This window comes from Planococcus citri, chromosome 2, assembly GCF_950023065.1.
Source record: "Planococcus citri chromosome 2, ihPlaCitr1.1, whole genome shotgun sequence".
Taxonomy (NCBI): Eukaryota; Metazoa; Arthropoda; class Insecta; order Hemiptera; family Pseudococcidae; genus Planococcus; species Planococcus citri.
The window spans coordinates 26,648,765-26,673,021 of NC_088678.1; the positions used below are offsets into that span (position 1 = coordinate 26,648,765).

Genomic DNA, 24,257 nt, shown 5'->3' on the forward strand with positions numbered 1-24,257 from the left:
TCAACCCCCTCCCTTCATATTTACCCCTCAAAATAGCGTTTTTCAGCTTGTTTTATGGTTTTTATCAATAGTGAAAATTGAGGGGGCTAACTGCTCTGGAGAGGGGTAGATGAGTGCAGCAAAAAATCTGACGTCATATTCGTACTCAGTTGTATCGAATCATAAGAAAACGACACCCCACTTTGTATTAATACTTGGTGATTTCCCCAAAATTCCCATTTTACCCTCAACCCTCCCTTAAACACATTTTTACACGATTTTGTAGAGTAAATACGAGGGGAGGGGGTTGAAAATTTCTGAGGGGATACCTACTAAGGATATACATAACATATTGAAAAATTTTCAAAATCGGGTAATATTGGGCTGAGAAAAGTGCTATTGAAATTTCAGAAAAGGGGGGTTCCCCAAAAAGGGGAGGTGGTGTGGATCTGAAATTTTTCACGCGGTAGTTTCTCGATGGTACCCACCTTCTATACTAGTATCAACCCGAACGCTCTCGGGGGGCATTTCACCCCTCTTACGCGCCGATAGCCTTTTTGTGTTTTTTAGAAACCCCCTCCAATTTGAATGGTTCTAGCCCCACCCCCCTTGGGGTTAGAAGGACAGTTGATATATCAATAGATCGGAAATTTGACGTAGAATTCAAAAATAAAGTAATATTCGACATAAAATCAACCCATGAGGATAAAAGTGCAAAAAACTCATTTTGGGGGGGTTCAACCCCCCATAAAAAAATTAGCTAGGGGTCTGTGGGGTGGTAGTTCTCAGGGATTATTCAGGGGACCACCCTTGACAATTTTTCATCATAAAATCTTGGGTAGCCAAAAATGTTTTTATTTTCGAAATATGATGCTAATTTGCCTCCACTACAGGCGAAGTAGCCACAGCTTTTTTCTTTCCTATTTTATCTATTAGGTACTCGTTTTTTCAAGTAGAAAATAAATCGACGAATATAGCCAACGATTGAAACAATTTTATACCATGATGATATATTTTCAACCAAGGTCAATATTATAGACAAATCTTTTGTAATACTCAGACTTGACTTTTCATGTTTCAATTCTGGTATTTTTCGAATAGGTATTATTTTCACCTTTCAACGAAATATTCTCTCTGAATAAATTTTCATCAGAAAGAAATTGTGGCCCAGATAGCCATAACGAATTTTGAATAAATGATCTGGCAGAAACTCCGCGAGTTCCGAGATCAGCTGGGTTATTTGTTCCTAAAATATAGGACCAATTTTCAGTTTTGGACAGTGCCAAAATTTTTATTACTCTATTCGAAACGAACAATTTCAATTTGAGTGGATCCATTTTTAACCAAGCCAAAGTAACTTGAGAATCCGAAAAACAATAGAATTCATCTATTTTCAGGATATCACGTAACCTGTTTATCAAATTAGCCAGCAATTCAGCTGCCATTAATTCGAGCCTATGAATAGGCTGAATTGTTTTTATAGGTGCGACTCAGGCGACTCTAGTTTTCGAGCACGCAAATGAGACAAAAATATTGCCATTTTCGTCTATTGTACGAACATAAATTACAGCACAATATGCACTCGTTGATGCATCGCAAAATCCGATCAGTTGTCGAATTTTGACACATTTTGTTAGTGCATAGCACCTAGGTATATTATTTATAACCTATCAATTGAGGCAATTCCTCATGATATTCTAAATAATCTTTTGATAAATCAGCAGAAATGGGCTCATCCCATTCCCTACCTTCTTTCCATAAAGTTTGTAGGAGAATTTTTCCAGTAATTAAAACTGGAGTTAAAATTCCCAAAATGTCGAAAATTTTCGAAATGTCACTCAACATGACTCTTTTTGTAATTATTTCTGGTAATTGATCCAGTTTAATATTTATTGATAATTTATCACTCTCAGGTGACCAAATCAGGCCTAATAAGCCTACAAACGAACAATCATCACCACCAATCACTCTTTGCTTTAGTGGTTCGATTATTGACGGATCTAATGATTTGAGGAATTCGTTAGAATTACTCTGATATTTGGTTAAATTAAACCCAAATTTTTTCAATGACGAATGTACAATTTTTTGTAATTCAATGGCTGAATTTTCATCCTTATCTCCGGACATCCAATTATCAACATAAAACTCATCTTGAATAGATTGAGCTGCTTTAGGTGACGATTTTTTTACCAATTCACCAACTTTATTCAAACATTTTGTTGCTAAAAACATAGCAGGTCCGATACCTTTTACTAAGGTGGTTAATTCAGCCAATTTTAGAACCTCATTGGATTCAAAACGATAAAAAATGGTTTGTAAAGGCCAATCTTTTTTGGCAATCCAAATAGATCGATACATTCGAAAAATATCAGCACAGATTGCAATAATATACAACCTGAAACTGAGAATAATCGCGAAATGATCGCGTTGAATTGGGGGACCATTCAAAAAATGGTCATTTAAGGAGGTTCCAAGCTCATCCAAAAACGATGCATTGAAAACCAACCTAAAACTTACTCCACTTGTTGTGGTTTTAGAAACCAAGTGATGTGGAATGAAGTAAGCATTTTCTTTTGGATTTCCTTCAAGGGTACACAAATGACCCAATTTTATGTATTCGTTGAGAATATCAACGTATCCTTTTTTGGCAATTTCAGAACGACGTTTTTCTGATTTCAAATAAATGTTTCGAACTCTATGAAACGAACCTTTTAAATTTTCCACTGATGATTTCAGTGGCAACGAAATAACAAATTTACCAGACTCTGGATCAATAGAGTAGGTTTCTTCAAAATGCTTATCAATGAGAGCACACTCAGTGATTAATTCATCATTTTTTGAATTGTTTTCTGAAAATTTATTCGAATTGACAAAATGATCAAATTGAACTGAAAGTTCAGTATTGGATAAACCACAAAAGGGTTTTCGTTCAGCCAAAAATGAGGCCTTTTTTATCGCTCCGGAGACGATAACTCCGAATTTTGAGTCTCTCAAACAAAGACTTTCAACGAAACGACGCTTTTCTTCGAAAATGAATTCGACATATTCATTTCCTACCAAAATATCAACATTAGAGTGAGGCAATAAGTCCTTACTCTCACCGAACGATAATGAATTAAAACTCTCAACAATCTTCGAGATATCATGTTGAGAAACTGAACAAGGAATTTTATTGATGACATTAGCATCAATTACGATCGAAAATGAATTATATCTAGATTTCAACACAAACCTAGACGAATGAGTCAATTCTTTTGAATCTATATATTAAAATTATGACCGGATTCTTGTGACAGCGAGATCTCAGGAACGGCTGAACCGATTTTGATCGACGAAGTCTCAAAAAAAAGCTTTTGACCCGTAGATGTGCAGGTTTTAATCAAAAGTTCAAAAAGTTGCGCCGTAAAGCTCAAAAAAGCTCAATAATTGATTTTTGTCCATACGTAGCGCATTCGACGTATACACAGTAGTACGTATATTATACCTTGAAAGAGCATCTAAAAAAGTCAAATGTTGAAGAAAAAAGTTCACAAAAAAGTTGTACCTTAAAGCTCAAAAAAGCTCAATAATTGATTTTTGTCTATACGTAGCCAACTTGAGGTATACAGAGAAGTACGTATATTATACCTTGAAAGAGCATCAAAAGAAGTCAAATGTCAAAGAAAAAAGTTCATAAAAAAGTTGCGCCATAAAGCTCAAAAAAGCTCAATAATTGATTTTAGCCTATACGTAGCGCATTCGATGTATATACAGTAGTACATATATTATACCTTGAAAGAGCATAAAAAAAAGTTGAATGTCAAAGAAAAAGCTTACAAAAATTTTTTGTCATAAGCTCAGAAAAGCTCAACAATTGATTCTATATACCTATTATAATTATGACTTTGACTCTGAGATCTCAGCAACGGCTGAACTGATTTTGCTTGATGATGTTTCAAAAAAAAGCATTTGACCCGTAGATGCGCAGGTTTTTATTAAAAGTTCAAAGAGTTGCGCCAAAAAGCTCAAAAAATCTCAATAATTGATTTTAGCCTATATGTAGCACATTTAGTGTATACAGAGAAGTACGTATAGTATACCTTGAAAGACCATCAAAAAATGTCAAATGTCAAAGAAAAAAGTTGACAAAAAAGTTGTGCCGTAAGCTCAAAAAAGCTCAATAATTGATTTTAACCTGTATACAGTGTATTCAACATGTACGGCGAATACGTATATAATATCCTGAAAAAGCATCAAAAGAAGTGTAATGTTGAAGAAGAAAGTGTACAAAAACAGTTGTGCTGTAAAGCTCAAAAAAGCTCAATAATCAATTTTGACATATACACAGCGCATTCCACATGTACAAAGAAGTACTTATATTATAGGTACGTTGAAAGAGCATCAAAAGAAGTCAAATGTCAAAGAAAACAGATTTACAACAAACGGCTGGTTTTTATCGAAAGTCCGAAAAGTTGCACTGTAAAGCTCAAAATAGCTCAATAACCGATTTTAACATATACACAGCGCATTCCACATGTACAAAGAAGTATGTATATTATACCTTGAAAGAGCATCAAGAGAAGTCAAATGTCGAAGAAAAAAGTTTACAAAAACAGTTGTGCTATGAGCTCAAAAAAAGCTCAATAATTGATCTTAACTCTATACTCAACGTCTTCGACGTATACATATTATAAAGAAGTAAAGAGCATCACAAAAAAACAAAATTGTACCTCAAAATATCTCCACGGAAAAACAAACTTTGACAAAAAAAGGTGATGATAAAAGCTCAGTGAAAGCTCGATACTTTGTGATATGCAGTATTTAACCTGAGTCATTCCACGTCAATTCAATTAAGAAGTGGTGGGGGGTTCGGCGATTTTTTTGAAATTTTTCCTGTGGGAAGATTTTCCGAAGGGATGACCAATGGCGCAAATCTCAGCCCACCAGCCCATTTTCAAAGGCAGCCAGGGGGTGTCAAAGTTTTCAGTGAACTTGAAATATCATCCATTTCAGCAGTGGATTACTCGATAACCGCGGTACCTACCAATATGGGACTTTTTCCTATACATAGTTAGTGGTTTTGAAAGGCTTTTTGGTGATATCATAAAAATTAGTGTTGCCACTTTTTTTCCGTACAAAAAATTAGCTCAAAAAGTTTCGAAACTTATTTTTTATATCGTTCCGACTCTCAAAAAAATCCTGAAAAAAATATTCACAAAAAAATCAAAATTCGTTCGAACGAATTCTTATTTTTTTGTTGTGAGTGTAATTTTTATCAACTTTTTCAAGAAATACGTCAGAAAGAGGTCAAAATAAAACAACTGAATAAATTTGAACTTTTTATGATGTTTGAAATTGAAAATTGAATTTTTTCGAATTTTGTTTTTTGAGGAGTTTATTTCATTGAGTGAAAGGGGGTTTTCAACTTTTTCAACATTTACATAAAAATGAGGGTCAAATGGGTCAACTTCATCAGTCAAAACTTCTTTTCAAGTTTTAAATCAAAAAATAGAATTTTTTCGCAAACTTTCAATTTTCAAAATCGACTTTATGAAATAATGCCATCTCAATTTTTTAATATGTTGTTCAGCATGAAAAGTTGCCCATTATACATTTTTTTAGAAATTTTGAGAGTCGGATCGATATAAAAACTACGTTTTGAAACTTTTTGAATTAATTTTTTGCGCAAAAAAAAGTGGCAACACTGATTTTTATGATACCTATCACCAAAAAGCCTTTCAAGACCCCTAATCATGGGAAAAAATTCCATTTTGGTAGGTACCGCGGTATCGAGTAATCCACTGCTGAAATGGATGATGTTTCAAGTTCACTGAAAACTTTGACACCTCCTGGCTGCCTTTAAAAATGGGCTGAAGGGAGCTGCGATTTGCGCCATTGGTCATCCCTTCCAAAGATCTTTCCACAGGAAAAATTTCAAAAAAATCGCCGAACCCCCCTACCACTTCTTGGTCAAATTGACGTGGAATAACCCACCTATAATCATTCCATTTGACATACCTATACAAAGAAGTATGTACATATAGTGTGCCTTGAAAGAGCTTCACAGAAAGACAAATCTTGAAGAAGAAAAAAAAGCTTACAAAAGTTTATAGCTAACTTTCAAAAGTTGACATTAAAAGCTCAGCGATAGCTTAAAATTTGGTGACAATACGGTACATTTATTTAACCTATACTCAGCCACATTCGATGTATACAAAGAAGTACATACATACAATTACTGTCCCTCGAAAGATCTTCACATAAAGAAAAATCTCGAAGAAAAAAGCTTACAAGAGTTCGCGGTCAAAGCTAAGTGAAAGCTTGAAAGTTTTGGTCATGTAAGTAGTAGTATTTGATCTTATTTGATGTGTAAAAAAATATACATATTGTACCTTGAATGATCACCGCGAAAAAACCATTCTAGACTAGACTGTAAAAAAATTTAAAAAATTAACGGTAAAAGTTCAGGAAAAGTTTGAAAGTTTATTATAAGTAAGTCAGTTTTTTGTCACAGCAAGGTCTCTGCAACAGCAGAACCGATTTTGATAAACAGCCACTCAATAGAAACGTTTTAAATAGTACATATGCAGGTTTATGTTGAAAGTTTAACAATTTTCACCATGGGATAAAAAAGATGAAAAAAACATTTACTCAATTTTAAAATGTGAAACAAAATTATGACAAAAAGTTGATTTTATAAAAAAATGCTTTCAGGGTGCATCGTCAACATTACCTCCTGTCACAAAGTTGTAAGCTTTCACAGAGATTTTACGTACTTACCATCAAGTTTTGAGTTTTTTCTGTCAAAAATAGTTTTTTTTTAACTTAGATCATTCAGGTTACAACATAGGTATTTTGTTTATCAATCAAATATGGCTTCATTATTGAGCTTTTTTCAGCTTACTAAACAACTTTCTGAGCTTACAATATAAACTTACACATCTGCACTTTGAGGCCTTTCTATCAAGAGTTTGTTATTTCAGGTGAAATACCACATGTCACGAAGTGTTGAGCTTTTTAGCTTTTTTTTTAGAAATTTTCAAAAAATGACGGTAAAAGCTAAGCGAAAGCTCAAAATTTTGTGACATGTGATATTTGACCAGATCGAGTCATTATATATAGCCAAGGTTAAAAGTTTTCGCCACTTTATGCAGAGGGTGCAGCAGATCAAGTCATTTTAGGCGAGACTTTAACAACCTTAGCAAACAGCAAAATAGGTAATTACCAAGATTTTTGGTATTTTCTGATGTAAATTTAAAAAAATTAAGATTGTTGAGTTGGTAAAAAACAAGAAACATTGTCAATTTTAGCAAAAAGTAGCAACTTTGGTGGGTTATTGACAAAAAAAATTATGTAGTCCACATTTTTTTGCAATTATTTTTGTCGCTTTTATTAGGTGAAAGTATATAAGGTAAAAAACAATTCTTTTTTTGGTATTTTTGCTAAGAGTTTGCAATGCTGCCAAAAAGTGAACATTTTTGTAAATTTTTTAAGAAATGAAACCAGGACTTTTCTTCAATTGTTGAAAAAGAAAGATACCTATAATACTAATTTAAAAAAATGAATTTTCCAATAAGTAACAATGAAAAAATCGTGATCATTCTATGTAGGTGCCTACTTATTGTGTAGTTACTGAATTTTTAAAATGTATATTATTACGTTTCGAAGAATCGCGCAGTATGCGCGATTAACGGGTTAGCTAGTTATCATTAATACCAACCAGATTTGTAGTTACTTGGCTTTTGACAATATTTAGCTTTGCTTTTTCGCAAAATTCTCTTGAAATCAAGGAAGCTTCAGAGCCTTGGTCAAATAATACTCTTCCTAAGGTTACTCCATGCTTACCCTGAACTTTCACTATCGCAGTGGATAGAATGACTGAACGAGAGGATGCAAAAGCACAAGCTGAAGTGTTTGTACTCGAAGCACTACCACTTCCAGTGGAAGTACCACTTTCTGAACTCTGATTGGTACTGTGACCAAGATTATTACTCGAAGTTTAAGTATTTGTATGACCACTTGAACCATTATTCGGTTCTCTATGTAATAAAATATTATGTTTTCCCTTACACTTGGCACAGTCGTATCTCTTACAATCCCCCACCTTGTGGTTGGGATTGAAACATTTTAAGCACAAACTATGTGCTTTCACAAATTCGAATTTATCATTCACCGATTTACAACAAAAAATAGCACACTGATTTAAATAATGTAAATCCCCACAACATAAACACTTAGGTGGTAATCTACCTACTAATTTCGACGAACTAGAATCAGCTGCGAACGATTTTTTGGCTGGAACACTGCCACTCGATTTGACCAACTTCGACGCTTGAACCTTGGGTTTTGTTGAATCGTTGACTGGAACAGACGACGATGACGACGAAGGCGACGCTGAGGCGGTTGCTGTCTCATAAGCGAAGCAGCGATTTTGTAGAAATTCGAATAATTTTGTATGTTCAGGATACTTGGACCTTTCCTGAATGGAATTTTCCCAATCAAGACGAATTTTCTCTGGGAGCTTTCGAGAAACCATAAACGTTATCACAGGCGATAGGGCATCAGTGTTTATGCCACAAACCTTAAGCCCACGAATCGTTCGATTTAATTCGTCCAACGAGTCCCTCAAGGTTGGAACCTTTATTGCTGGAGAATCGAATAACACTGCAAGGTGCTCTGCAATAATTCTGCGGCGATTATCGTACGAAAATTGGATTGCTTCCAAGGCTGACTTGTACAATTCACCCTAGGTGCCGAAGTCCTTCAAAAATGGTTCTGCCTTGCCTACTAAGGCTCTTTTCAGCAGGAACATTCGTTGATAATCATCTAAATTTTCATTTCGATGAACGATATTTATGAATTCTTCGTACCAGTCTGGATAATTTTTGTATGTTCCGTCGAACTTTGGAACTGGAATATCCTGAATTTTCAACATGGGGTTGAGGACAGGAGCATCGAAATATAGCGAAGTGTGGCCACCACCAAAGGACCTCTTGCTATGAGTAGGTCTGCCACTTTGTGGATTATTTTTCTCTTGTTCGAGACGAAATTTGGATTCAATTGTTCGGAACTTTCCGATTAAATTATTCATTTCGAACCTTGAAGTTTGATATTCGGAACAGATTTCGTCATCATTGGCCGCAATCTGATCCACTGTCCATTGTGGATCAATGAAATCACACAATTCAGTGTTTATTTTGGCAAGCATATCCAAGTCTGCTCGCCATTGCTCAATATTTGTTGAAATTTTGTTGAGTAAGGCTTCGGATGCCTCCTCATTGGCATCAGAGATCTGAATACTAACCATTTCATGATTAGCGATGAGATTTCAAACAAGAAGACGTCGATCTCATTTCAAATCTTCTTTTGCTTTTTCGAGAGCAGCTTCTCTGGCTGCTGCTTCATCTTCCGGTGACATTGCAGAATAACGAATGATTTTCATTCACAAAAAACGACTCGAAAATATTGCTATTTGTTAGCCAACAACGACTTTCGAATTACGAAAAAACGACACTTTGTTTGCTCAATTTTTCACTCACGAAAAACTGTTACGAAATAGTACTCAATTTCTACTTACGAAACTGCAATGAAATTTTATTGAATTTTCACTTCGAAAATTGCGACGAATATTTCAACTTTTCACTTACGATAAAACGAAAAATTGCAATGAACGTTAATTTCAATTTTTCCAACACGAAAAATTGCGACGAAGTAATTAAATTCAATTTTTCCAACACGAAAAATTGTGACGAAATTTTATTCAATTTTTCACGAGAGAAAAATTGCGACGAATACACGGATGCATGGTTAAATGCATCCGGCTCGGAGGACCATGTTTAATGCATAACGCAAAATATCGAAAAATAATACTCGAAAAAATATTCGAACAACGAACGAAATAGTTTAATTAACGAAAATCATAATCGCACAAAAGTACACGAAATAGTAGACCATTTGGTCAGACGAAAAATATACAAGTTACTCGAAGTACAAGATAATGATGCGAGAACATTTGCAAAACTACAAATAACCGATTCGGCACGAATATAGCCGAGTGTGAACGAATACACAACGATAATTATTACCCCAACAGTGGTTTTGAACTGTTCTGAAACGTCCAGCGGGTTTTTGAGTTTTCCATGTCTTGGTAAAATTGTTATAAAAAGGGGTAAAATGAAATTCACTATTCCGTATTTCACAGACTCGTATTGACCACCCAAGTGACTTTTTACATCAATTTTGTCGTATTTTGTCTAAAATTGTCTGTGCAAGTCAAAATCCACATCCATAATGTTCAATTTTTTCAAAAGTTGAAGATTGAAAAATCCATTGGCAGTTTTTCACCTACCTAGCTAGCTCAAAAAACCCACCAATCGATTTTGGAGGTCAAAATACGGATGTAGACCATATTTGAGGTTTTTAAGTTGATACATGTGTACAAAGAATTTTTCGTTAATTCATTTTTTTTTTAAAGTAATCGTTGGGTAAGATTTTGGATCTAAAAAAGTAGAAATGTATTTTGAAAATGTGTACCTAAGTTGATCAAGAAAGCCAAATAATCAGAAAAGTGGCAAATCTGAGACCATAGATGCTGAATTTTATTTTGAATTTTTTACATAGGAAGATTGGCAAATAACACTTTCTTCAAAACTAAAAAATCAAAAAATCTATCGGAGGCTCCAGAATGATTCGGAAGGTCGAGAATAAGTTATTCAAAATTATAGTTTAATTACGAACATTTAGATTTAGGTATAATATTTGGATATGAAATGAATTTTCAAATCAAAATGTATTCCTCAAGATGAGTAGGTGTTTCTAATTATGTTAAAGAAAACGAATATATCGCCCATCACTTATGTTGTCACTTGTCAGTATAGATCGATAAAAAAATATATTTAAAATTTTACATCGTTGACACGAGTATCGTAAATTGTACGAAAAAACGTACATACCTTCCTAGTTCCTACCCAAATATTCGTTCTAATTGGGAGAAATTTTGCAAGTGAAAACCTCATCCAAAATGATTTATTAGTTATGTCCACACACCGAGCATAGGTAAATCAGTCGCACAACTTTCATAATAAATGCGTGAAATTTTTCAATGATGATTTACCTATACCTACTTACTCGTGAAGTTGGTACAGCGATGTTGGTAAAAAGAAAAGTGAAAAAATAACGCTCAATAAGGCACTGTTCAAGTTGAAACCGCTTATTTGATTCCGACAGGCAATATTTAAGAGGTTTAGTAAATCGTGTACATGCCGACGTATGAGCTGAAAATCAAATCTATTGTCTATACCAACTATTCGAGCATACTTTCGTGTAAAAGTATATTTGAGCGAAACGTATATTCGAGCCACATTTTAGGAATAAGATCGAATTCTTCGAAGCTCTGTCATAATCGTGATACGCCGTCGGCGATTGAAAACTTCACGCTTGTCTGGTTTTAATTTGTAATAATTCCTGTGGCCGCGGCTTGTAAAGTGTCTGTGTAAAACGCCAACGTTATTAAGGATAGAAAATTTAAAAATTATCAAATACTATTCAATGAAAATATAGTAATTTAGGTTTTAAAATTTCATACCGCTTGTTTGAATAGGTAATACCTTGCAAACGAAATAGATAGAGAATATTCCTATAATAGTTAAGATACCTCTACTTCCTATCTAGTCGTATCTTTATATGTATTAGTATTATACTTTTGTATCCATTTAAACAGTTCAATATTTAATTAAAGTGGCGGCGATTTGTTTTTGTACAGTATAGCGAAGTTCGAAACGCTATGGGTTCTAATATTCCGGAAAATATCGGCGTCGAATTTCACCGCACTTACAAGGTAAATATACCTATAAATGTTTCATTTGATATTTAACAAATAATTTGTTGTGTAAATCTTCATAAGGTTAGTGTATAAAAACGAACAGGCACTTACTTATAAATATTCTCGAACATTGAGTTCTTTTTGTAAAAAGTTGATCGTAAAACTTTAAGCTGTCTTCCTCAGCTTTTTAGTCTGTACATACGTAAATAAATGAGTACCTACTTGTCTTTTCACGTATTATACCTATCTAAGTATGAGTTATAAAAATTTTAATACGAGTTGAATGAGACTAATATGTACCACGAAATACGTTCATTTTTATACTCGTAGAATGAATAATCTAAATAGGTAGGTACGTAATTAGATGATAAATGTTTCATAGAAAGAAGTATGATTTTCTTTTCTAATGACAATTTTCTACAAGTTCGATCCACATAAACTATTAGGGAAACAATTCAAACTCTCTTCAGAGGGAAAGACGAAAGAGAGAGAAAAAAAAGTAAAAAAAAAAAAACAAATAAAATGTAATTACACACGTTTCGTTTTCGGTTCGATAATAAATGATCGAACAGCAATTACGAGGTGGTAATCAAGTAACATAAACGTCGGAGTTACGATTACAATACGAATTTTCTCACGTTAACTGATCGGAAAAATACACCTGATAATCAACTATAACCTTACCTCTACATACTCGTTTGCTTGGCGTTAATTTCGAATTATTCTCGAATTAAACTTCCATTCGCATAATGAATCACACTTACCTACCAACTACATGAGAAATACTCAAAATTTCCGATTCCGATTATTCTAATTAAATTTGGCATTTGAAACGTTTCAATAAAATAGGCCCTAACTACATACTTACCTATATGTATACTAAGGTGTAGACTACCTAAACTAAACTGTATTTTATGTACCTATACGTCGGTATAGTTTTTAAGATGAGGTATTTTTTAAATATGTTTTTCAGGCGCAACCGTTATCGTTATTAGAAACAACAAACGGAACCGAGCCATCCCCGATCATAAATCAGGATGATTCGAATGGATTTACCTCTCCTAGGTGAGTGGTTACTGGTTACTGGTTAGATAAAATGGAAAATATATTTTTATAACGTAGGTTTCTAACGCAAAAGTGGCCAAAAAGTGCTCGTAAATGGTTATCGATTTTATATGACCTTTTAAAAAAATCTAGATGTATCGATTTTTTACTGGAAATGATTGGACAATTTTTTCATTGGAGATGTCGATCTTCGCGTTTAAAAATTCCAAATTTTTCCTTTTTTTTTTTTTTTTTTTTGAGAAGATAGGTAGGTATTTTTGTTGTGTTTTTTTACATCACACCGCTACATTAAATTCGCGTGATTAGCTATATCCCTAATTTTAAAAAATGATAAATCGATTAAACATTCAAATTAAATAGGTACTCAACATTTCATAGGTAATAGGTATTCTATTCAATTTTTCTAACCAGTCGTTATATTGTTACAGTTACTCAAAATCATCCGGAAGATCGCATTCGACACCAGACGACGGAACTCAACAACCTGCTAAGCCATTTCCATCTCGCACGTATCACACCATAAAAGACATGATATCGAGCAGGTTCAGCAAACAGAAATCCGATCAAATACCAGAAACGGGTTTAAATAACAGCGAAAGCAACGAAACGATGAAAACGGAGAATAATAACTTGAGCCCTCACAGTCAACTGGTGCAACGCGGTGTATACTTGGCTAATTCGCAACAATGTAATAGAAATGTAAATTACGGTTCAAATAACAACGGTAATATGGCAGATATGGCCAAACGAAGTCAAGAAGTAAGAGATCAAATTATCGGACAGCAGTGCCAGCAGCAAATGCAATACAGAGAACGAGGAGTAGATGTCGGTCAAACGGCTGGAGTTTCACAGCAAGCATCCTCAGCGGTCATCGGCAACAATGATAACAACTGCGTGGCCGGCAGTAGTAAACAGTATTATCAAGACTGCTCGAATCGTGCCACCTCCAGACAATCCATATTAGATAACGAAACGCCTAATAGATTCAGAGAAGTGGAGCAGCAGAATGCCAATGCGGCGGCGGTCAGCGCCGCTAATCGAAGATACGAACAAGTGCCATCGAACGGTAACGTTTCCAGAAATATCAGACGTTTTCAAAACACCCCCGGTGATATGCCATCTACTTCGGGTACTCAGTCAGCAGTCTACAGTCGACCACCAATACCTACCCAAAGACCGCATTACGTTCACAGTGATAATTACCCAGCACAAATTCCCTCGACTAGTAAAGAAAATCTGCACTATAAAAAAGATACCATGCACGATAATCGTACCGGTGTCGATATTCGAAATGGCGTCTCCGGTAATCATAACGCTAAGTACGAAGAACGAGAGTATCGTAAAAACGATAGCCAATTACCTAGTGATATAAAATATAACGTTGCCAATGCCAATGCCATGGAACGACGTAGTATATCCAGAGCTCGAAGTAACGATCATCTGCTTGAGGCAAATATTGGTAAAACGTCGCCTTATGCTAGAAAGGATTTACCTCTGAAACAGAAATCTAAGTCGTTTGAAAATTTAGGAAACGATGTTAACGAAGATGAAGTAAGTAATATTTTGAAAGTTGCATCGAGGAACCCTTAGGCTTAGGTATTTGTGTGGGAGATGAAAGTAGGTACTTATTTTATTTTTGATGGTTTTCGTTTCAGGTTGATAAGATTGATTCTAAATCTAGTGGCCCGATTAGTGGGCTTAGTTCAGATTATGAGAAGCATCGCGGAGGAGGAGGCCAATCCGATTCTGGTAGAGGGAGCACCGTTTACAGTAGCGGAAAACTAAAGCATACTGATACTAGTCCTGATTCTTCAGAACCCCATCGAATTACCGGTAATTATTTATGTTTACCTGTACCTTTGTTCATTTTTGGGTTGTGTACTGACGATTAAATTAGGTACTTCACGAGCTCAGGGCTGTAAAAACGAAACATAATTTTGCTCGTGGGCACGAACACTCTCTAAAAAGTGAGTCGAGGCGGTAGCATGAATAAGTTATCATAAATTCACTTGCTGCACTAAGTTTCATGTGGGCGTTCTTTAACTACAATGATAGAATCATTATGACAAAATTTTGTGGTTTTTAGAATTTTCAAATTTGGAAGGAGGTACACGTATATGGGTTGGTAAAGGCAATATATTCGTCTTCTGTTTTTTTGTTTGCTTTTTTTGCGAAAGAATAGTCCGAAGAGTACCTAGCTAGGTACATGAGATAGTGGTTGTAAAATACGGATAGGTTTAGGTTAATGAACAAAATACAATTAGACGTATCAGAGAAAGAAAAGAATAATCTCTAACAAATGTTACAAATTGACGTTTTCAGGTAATAAAGACAATCAATGGGTGGACATGGTTGAAAACGAATTAAAACATATACTAGAACCGAAGTCGAACGCCAGTATGGCTAATTCGACGTTGAGTGATAGCTCCACATCACCTCCATTACCTCCAGTATCCCCTGATGTATCATCAGACGAGATGGCACCTACGTATAAACGCAAAAAGTAGGTACGTTTCAATTTTAAACCACAAAAAAATGCTATACAAATTGTAATTTTCTAATTTAATAATACATAAAAACAATTCTTTATTTCTGATTCACAGCTCGTTGTACGGTAGTAAATTAGAAACACCTTATAAAGCATCAGTACCTTCTAGTCACCATAGAAATTTATGGAATTCCAGAAGTAATACAAAAGAAAAAATCCACCAGCGTTTAGCCGTCAGTATGAAAAGAGCGGAAAATTCCAGCAAAATTCCATCGAGTAAGATAAACATTTTAAATAAAAAAGAATCGTTTAGATTTCCAACTGGTCGAACTTTGCTAAAGGAAAATACGATGTAAATAATATATTAATGACAAAGTTTACAGCGTGTAAACTTTCGCGTCCTGTATCTGGATTAACGTTACATTATACGTAGATAGGCCAAAGCTTCCCTAATCATGCTCTTTCATTTCGTATGTTTTCACTGATGGTCGTAATGTTTGTTTTGTATGTATTCGTATAGCTGTAGCTAGTAGCAGTATCGATTTAGATTCGATGCTAGACGAAGAAAATAACACCAGTGATGAAGATATCAGCGTTACAGATACTCGAGCGATTAGAAAACAGTTGGAAGGATTGGAGAATATGTATACCGAGGTGAATACTGAATATCAGATATACGAAATAGATTTTTATCCTACGTCAATTTTCGTCATTCTCGTATATATAGGTACTAATATGAAGTTGAATTTCGCAGGTCATGAAACTATTAGGCGTTAGAAAATCACAGAGCAGGTATCAGACAGATCCGAGAATCCATAAACGTCGGTTATATGGAAGTATGTCCTCGTTACCGTCATCAGTTAGCAGTCGTCCAATCAGAGATAGGCATAGAAGACCCGAAGATCGTAAAAAATTTGTCCGTGATATAAAGGTAAGTTGAAATCAACACGTTTAATGAACGATTCGAGCGAAAAAATAGGTACCTTCTTTTTAATAATAATCAATATTTAATAGGGTATAAATAAGAGATTTCAAAGATTAGAATCGCACGTGGTAACACTGGCTCGAAGCGTTGCTCATTTATCTTCTGAAATGCGAACTCAACATCTAATGATACAGGTAAATATAGAGAACAACGATAAATGGATAGTGTGCGACCGCGTTAGTAATTATTTCTTCGTTAATAATTAAATGCCTAAACTTTTCACAGGAAATGGAGGTTATACGAGGAGAGCTGAATAATTTAAGAGCTCAGACAAATATGCTCACTGTGAGGTCGCAATCGATGCCGAGATTTTTCCCGATTCCTAACGCCGAGCAAACCAATTCCAGTCCTGATAAAATGAAAAAACTCACCAAATTTTTTGGAGATGAGCCACCATTATTGAGATTATTTTTGAAAAAATTAGGATACGAGGTGAGTTACCTACATTTTGAATTGTTTACTTTGTTTTTTTTTTTTTTAAATAATTTTATTATTATTATTTTCAGAAATATGCCCCTGTTTTTGAAAAAGAACGAGTAGGTTTGGTGGAATTACCTTATATGTCAGAAGAAAGGTTACAAAAATTAGGTATACCAATGGGACCTCGATTACGAATATTACAAGAGGCTCAATTAGGTTTTCCCGGTGCTCATGAAAATACTCTATGTATCGTTTAATTTAATATTTTTATTGATTTTTTAAAAACCAAAGATGACGAATTTATTCATAATAACTACATTATACGAATTTTTTGCCATTTATAGAGTCGACTGCGTTGTAATAAAATACTATACAACTATTATTTAATGTAAAATAATTACTGGTGTAATAATCAAAATCTTAATATGCTTATCACCTTGATAGGTAAGTGTACTATTGAATTGTAAGGCTGAATATTAATCAAAACTAGCTGTACATACAAGTATAAATTTTATTTTGTATATTTTGTAAAAAAAAAATAATAAATATCGATTGTTCATTTTTCAATCCTGTGTTCAGTGAATTTTATGAATGAAAACTTTTCTGCATGTTGAAAAGGTTATCCAATAGATTGAACATAATTATCCTTTTTTCATTAAGTATGTGTTTTTTCTTCTCCGAAGTAGGTAATGCCAAACATAAAAATTAATAAGGTACATAGAAGACGGTATTTTATTATTTTTTTAAAATGAGTATTGTCATAGGTACTTGAAAATACTTGCCGTTCATGTACGTACTTCGTGAACAAATCTGACGAGAAACTACTGGATAAGTATGAAGTACTTTTTTGTAACTGCTATTCTCCTAATGAAATATTCAACTTATTGGACAATATTGGGAGAATTGACGTTTTGAGCTAGAATGTTTGCCTAACTTGAAAATGAAGGATGAATAAATATTCAGCTTGAATCATATCGTTCGTGATTTTGATTCAAATACCTACATGTAAACGCACGAATCATCATCTATTGGAAAATTTATATTTCTTAAACACATAAAAATAAAAAGTATAGGTAACTGGAATATTTAATCACAAACCATAAATAGGTACTTACTCATAATATTACAATATCATTTCTCAGTAATAATACTCGTCAAAGTTAACACAGATTTGTTCTCGATAGTTTTATTCCTGATATAAAATCTTTTATAATACAAAACGCTACATAAAACAAAACACAATAAATACATTGAAAATAGAACAGAAGCGTTCAATATTGTAATATCGCAGTAATCTCCAACGATAGCGTAATAATAAATGAACGAACATAACGTAGCGCCGATCAACATTTGCAAAATCTCTGACACGAGTAAGGCTGCAGGAACATTTTGAGGAACGGAAAATCCCAAAGATCGAGTTGTACCATAAAGGTAGATGAATATATGAGATAAATTAATCATAACTGCTAACCATAATATTATGGACGGCGGATAAGACGGATAGATGTACCAAGTAATTAATAAAGCGCCTAAATGATGGCACCAATAATACGCGACTAATTTGCGTTTTTGTAAAACTAGCAAAATCGTGTCGCCTAATTCGATTATCTTCAAATAAGGGAACATTCGGAGCCAAAATCCACAGAATGTTGAATTATTGCAGGTCCTGGAACGAAAAAAAGGTTTTTATGAGAAAATCGTAACGTTTAGGAAAGATATAGGTATGTGAGAGTAAGGTTGTCTGACATAGACCGCATAGTAGGTAGGTATTGCCCATTTAAAACTGCAAAAAATTAAATCTGTAGATAAGTAGGTACATTTTTTTCCACATATTTAATGCTTTTACTGTTAAAAAGAAAACATCTAAAGCGTAGTATTAATTATATAAAATTTCCAAATTAATTCAAAGAATTTTTTTAAAATAAGTAAAAAATTTAAAAAAGTTCCTTATCTTATTCTTAAAACACCACTCATAATAAATTTTGAAAAAATGATAAAGACTCGAAAATGGTCTAATAATTAAACAGATTTACTTGAAAACTTGTTTGAAAATTTTTTTCTCTTGTTGATTTGCAACTTTATTTTCTTGGTAGACACTATGCAAATTTTACCTACACGACGAAAGGTACAGTAAAAAAAAAAAATAAAAAAAAATAAAACTCATAAATCAAATCAATTATTCAGTTAAAAATTTTTTTTTGTTAGTGGTTGCAAAACATTGAGGAAAAAAATAAGTCCAGAAGACGTGTCATATGGGTAGACATGGTATATTCTTTCTTTCTTTTTCTCCCCCGTTGATAATTCACCTCTGAAACGAGGTCCACAAATGGTCTTTTCACCTTAAAATAAATGATATAAAAGATAAAGTAGGTATAGGATGGGTAGGTATACTTAGCTACTTACTTATCAGTACAAATTGACACGTAGAAATTTTCATTAATTAAAACATACGCTAGGGTAGGTAAAAGTCCTATAGTTGCGGCTGTATTCAAAACCAACATCAAAGCGTTCCATATCACAGCAAAATTTTTCAACTCGAATTTCGAACGTGTTTTCATCCAATACACAGGTAGTTAAGCTCTTACTCGAGGTAATTTTTCTGAAGACGGCGGCGTGACATCGAAAAAAATCATTATCACTTTCGAGATTTAATGATTTCGATTAACCGTTACATTAACAAAAAGGTAAACGTTATGCGTGATTCTTCCTGGTTTTGGAGCAGAAATCTGCACAGTTCGTTTGCATAGTTCGTCGGTAGTCGGTATATTACCTACCTAACAAAGAATGCAATTTTTTTGTACTTTGTAAAGTTCAAAAATGTTGCTAAATTCGGAAAATACAGTTACGTTGAATTTCAAAGAAGAAAGTTTTAACGATGTTATAGACGATGTGACTGAAAAATTCCAATTCGTCGGTTATTTAATGTACGCTTATTATTTTGATACTTCTTACGTTCAATTGAGCTCATTTCCAAATTTGATCCCCCTTCCTAGGACCCGTTTTGATTTTATCGTCGAAGTAATATCAAATTTGTGTTGAAGACGTTCAAAACAAAAGTTTATTTTGATGGCTCGCACAATATGTAGGCTCATTCTGTGAATTTTCTCTTCATTAAAACATCATAATAACCTCGAATTTGTAATTAGGGCTCTTTAATTAGAAGAAAATTTCATTAAAATGTTACTGTGACATGCAAATCGTGATCTGCGGACTCAAATTAGTGAGAAGTCGTTGATTTTGAAAAAAATTCATCATTGCGGGTGAAAAATTAAAGAGATCCCTGCAAAAATCACAATAGGCAATCATTTTAACCGTGACTAAAGATTGCTAAACGCGTTTGTAATTCTCAGGGGTGCTGTGTAGATGAATTTTTGAAGATTAACTCGTCAAATTGTTTTTGGGGAGAAAGTGGAAAATTTTTCCCCAGAACGTTAAAATTTTCATTTTTGTCGGCAAAATGACATGATAACACCCCCCCCCCCCCCACCAAATAGCATGATTTCAATCCACTTCTGGATGAGAGGAAGTAAAAAATTGAAGCAGTTTTGAAAATTTCATGTTTGATATCTATTAAAAAGATTTTTTAGAAAATCAAAGCAAAATAATTCATAATATTGTGAAAACGCAATTTTTCGGAAACAAAAAGCAAAAAATTACTAAAGCCATGAATTTTCAGGCGGAATAACACTTCTTTAGTGAAGATCATCGGTAGAATTTTGTGGATGTGGATTTTTAATTGAATGCACCTGAAAATATTTTTCCATTTTTTAGTTTTAAAACTAAAACTGATTTACGAATTATTTTGAAATTTCCAGAAATTAAATTCAGTGAATGCTTATACCAAGAAATATTATACTACTTATATCATCGTTGTAATTCCACGATATCTCTGGTAAACCTTGGGTTTGGTACGGAAAATAAAATTGGCCAGGTACAATAATGAGGGAGTGTTTATGAAGTACCTACATTTTAATAGTAAACATGAAGAACCGTGAACTAAAATTATTAATGCAATTGTATTTGTACTCGAATTTGTTTAAAATAATTTACCGAACTTTCTTTTGGTACGGATTGCAGAAGAGCAGGCAATATTAAATTACCTACTCTCAAATATCGATTATTTATAAATCATCATCGGATGTGTTATTTCCATCTTCTGCAGACTAGATAGAGTATTAAAAACACAGTGAACGTTACATTCAAAATTTTAAGCATAAAAAATAGTTACTTAAGTAGGTACGCGAATGAACAAAATGAGACCAGATTTAACTTCTAATCTTTCAAAAAGAATCTAAACCTATAAATGTTTCAATATTTTACCTAACTCAGTAGATGAAAAATATGCAATAATGATCAAGCAACACAGGTCATTATAAAAAATAGGTACTGATTTTACTCTCATTATATGTAGGTATTGAAGAACATACTTATTCTGACATGACAGTGAATTTCATTATTTCAAGAAATGTGTTAACACATTATTGCTACCTACGTACCTCTACCTACCGTACCTCTACCTACCATACCTCTACCTACCGTACCTTCATAGGCTTACTTATTATTGAAATATCTGCGAACGTTTATCAGAATAATTTTGATGATTAAGATAAATACCTAGTCTACTTATGCGTACCAGCTCTGAACACTAATATTTTTGAAATTTCCTTTCCGCTTTTACTTATAATGCAGAAAATCGACTACTCTCAAGTGTTGAATGTATACGTAGATAATTTTGAAATTTTAAGATGAAACAATGAAAATATTAAAACATTATCGAAGATTATGCTTCACGCATAAGTATAAAATCAGTAAGAGTACCTACATGAGTGAAATTTCAAAACACGAGAAACTGATCATCAGACATGGAAAGTTTGAAAATTTCGAAAAACTCGAGTTCATAGCTTTACCTTACATTTGATCCTGAACTAAATGTAAATCACCGCAATATTTTTATAGTTTTCCTATCTTAAGGAATCAGGTTGCTAAAAATGAATCGGAGCTGTTTTTATTTTTTTTGTTTTTTAATTTTTTTAAAAAGTCAATTCTCGATTTTAAAATCTATCTTGTTTTTTATTCATAGAAAACTGATCTACCTGTAGGTACCTATCGACTATTATTGAAGTGAATTTGATTGATTTTCGTTTATCGTCAATTCGTCGTAAATAGTAAACGATGAAAACAAAAATAATACACTTGTCAATATCTATAGAAGAAGCCAAAAGTTGATGCATTATTCATTTCTTAAACAATTATCAATCTCACCATCACCTTGAAATGCTCACAAAATCAAAGAAGGGTGATGTATGGTCTAGCAGCTGTAAGATTTTGCCATCAGACATTTGAGTAACTTCGTTTAATTGCTGTGAAGACCTTGCAGCTTTCAAAACAATTGCGAATAAGTACGACAGGGTGTTAATTAATTTGATCAAGGTGGACAAAAGAATCAGAATTTGAGAGCGATGATAATAAAATGAAAACACAATTGGTTTTTCTTGTCAATATATTGGTTGTCAAACTTTTTCTCAGCAACGAATACCTACAACAAAATTGCTTTTGTGTCTTCATCTCATTTTCTAGTACGAAAATATAGGCAACGCACTTTCAAATTTCTGATTTATTTTCGAATCCAAAATTCGTTTTTGAAAATCCGGTTGTTTGAACAAACGGATATGAATTCACCAATTCACTGATGGAAGGAGTGAATTCAGTGATTATGAAGGTATTAAATCTGGATAAGTACTTAATTGATAATAAGCTAGTACATATTACTGGCGTAGTAGCTTCTGGTAATAGATTTTAATTACAATCACTCTTATCAAAGCTTAATTTTTCTGCTGAATTTTCACATTTTCTTTTCTATAAAAATATGTTTTTAACCAAACTCCTTCACACAGTCGAACTCTCCCTGTCTATGTTGAAATTATGCTGTTTTCTCTTCCACGATTCCACGAACTGAAATCAGTCGATTTCAGGGATGCGAGCTGAGGGATGAGAAGAATTTTGGCGAAAAACATAATCTGACATTTGACGATGATCACGAAGAAAATCATCGATCCTGATTGATGCATTCCTATAGTTAATTTCGTAAAGATACATTCGTGAAAAAAGCAAAAAATTATCCAAATTTCAATCTCAGAATCAGAAACACCTAAAATCTTCGATTTTGATTTTTCGTTTCAGTTTTTATATCTTCGACAATGAGAACTGAGAAGAATCTGAAATGCCTTATTAGGAAGAAATAACTCTTGCTTCTCAGTTTTTACTATTTATTAGTGCAAAGCTTTTCAAACACCAAGTGTTCATCATCAGGCTTAAATCTTGATGACTTGAACAAGTGTTCGATGAAAGTGTGTACATCCATTTTTGAGCAGTAGGTACTTCGAGTCGTCAGTGTAACAACACAAACAATGCACGTTGGCGTTGGATGTGATATGAGTACTATGTTCCTAATAAGTGATTTAAGCCTGATGATGAACACTTGGTGTTTGAAAAGCTTTGCACTAATAAATAGTAAAAACTGAGAAGCAAGAGTTATTTCTTCCTAATCTAACAAACTTCTCGCTAAAAGGTTCTTTTTACCTCTGAAATGCCTATTATTAACAAGTATTTTCATTGCAATATTGAAGGGTTTCATTGCAATGAGCAATGTTGGTGTTCACATTTCACTATTTGAATCGCTCCCAAATAGGTATCTAAGCAGTTTTTCTTTTTAACGGATTTAGATTACTAATACCTAGCTTGAAATGATCGTCAAAGAGTATTAATTTTCATTTCCGCTTTATTTTTGAAATTGTGAGCTTTTCGAGCCAGTTGAGTCGTCTTTGCTAAAACAAATCGCAATTGAATAACAAAGCGAGAAATTATCTACGATGAGAGCTTGATTCTAGGAAAATAGAAGTTTTTGCGAGCATTTTAAGATATTTTCGATGATGATTTTGTTCAGAAGTAGGTATACCGAACTAGAAAACCAACATTGAAATGAAACGCAGTGCAACTTAATGAACTTATGGTGAACAAAGATTTCAAATCGATCCCAAATGAACAGTTTTCAACGAACTTAGATCGTAAATAGCTTAAAATAATCGCGAAAGTCCCTAATTTTCAAAAATGAAGTGCTCGAAGCTTATTTTCGCTTTATTTGTGAAATATGAGCTTTTGTGTCTCTTGTATAAGTTGTATACTGTACCTACTTTATGTTGTTTGAAAATGGGCAAATTTCAATTGAACATTTCATCAATAAATATCCGATGAATAATTATAATATTTGAGTAATTTTAAAGCTTGAAGTTTTCACTTTTGAAACATTATAAACTTATTTCAAAATACTTCCTAAAAGTAGAATAAGTAAATCGAATTTAAAAATGTGAATTTTTTTAAAAAAACAGTCTCTTATCAGATTCATTTTCCTGAAAAGTGAAAAGTGAAACCCTAGTGAAACTGTGAACGCCAAACAACCTGCTATCGCTATCTCTTCGATTTCGTTTTTTCGCCCCTGAAAAACATTTTCGTCAATTTTGTAT

General features: G+C 33.5%; 1 protein-coding gene across 5 annotated transcripts in view; it reads left to right on the forward strand.

Moving 5' to 3' along the window:
• Positions 1-17,304, forward strand: part of LOC135835246 (ras guanine nucleotide exchange factor P-like) — a 63,106-nt gene extending 45,802 nt beyond the window's left edge. For all 5 annotated transcript variants that reach the window (XM_065349413.1, XM_065349416.1, XM_065349417.1 and 2 more), the window contains 11 exons: positions 11,720-11,794; positions 12,753-12,844; positions 13,273-14,395; positions 14,500-14,677; positions 15,167-15,347; positions 15,448-15,608; positions 15,853-15,986; positions 16,087-16,263; positions 16,347-16,451; positions 16,543-16,749; positions 16,824-17,304. In XM_065349413.1, coding sequence (XP_065205485.1) covers positions 11,720-11,794; positions 12,753-12,844; positions 13,273-14,395; positions 14,500-14,677; positions 15,167-15,347; positions 15,448-15,608; positions 15,853-15,986; positions 16,087-16,263; positions 16,347-16,451; positions 16,543-16,749; positions 16,824-16,994 — 2,604 coding nt within the window. In that variant the 3' untranslated portion in view covers positions 16,995-17,304. The remainder of the gene's footprint in view (positions 1-11,719; positions 11,795-12,752; positions 12,845-13,272; positions 14,396-14,499; positions 14,678-15,166; positions 15,348-15,447; positions 15,609-15,852; positions 15,987-16,086; positions 16,264-16,346; positions 16,452-16,542; positions 16,750-16,823) is intronic.
• The last annotated feature ends 6,953 nt before the right edge of the window (positions 17,305-24,257 follow it).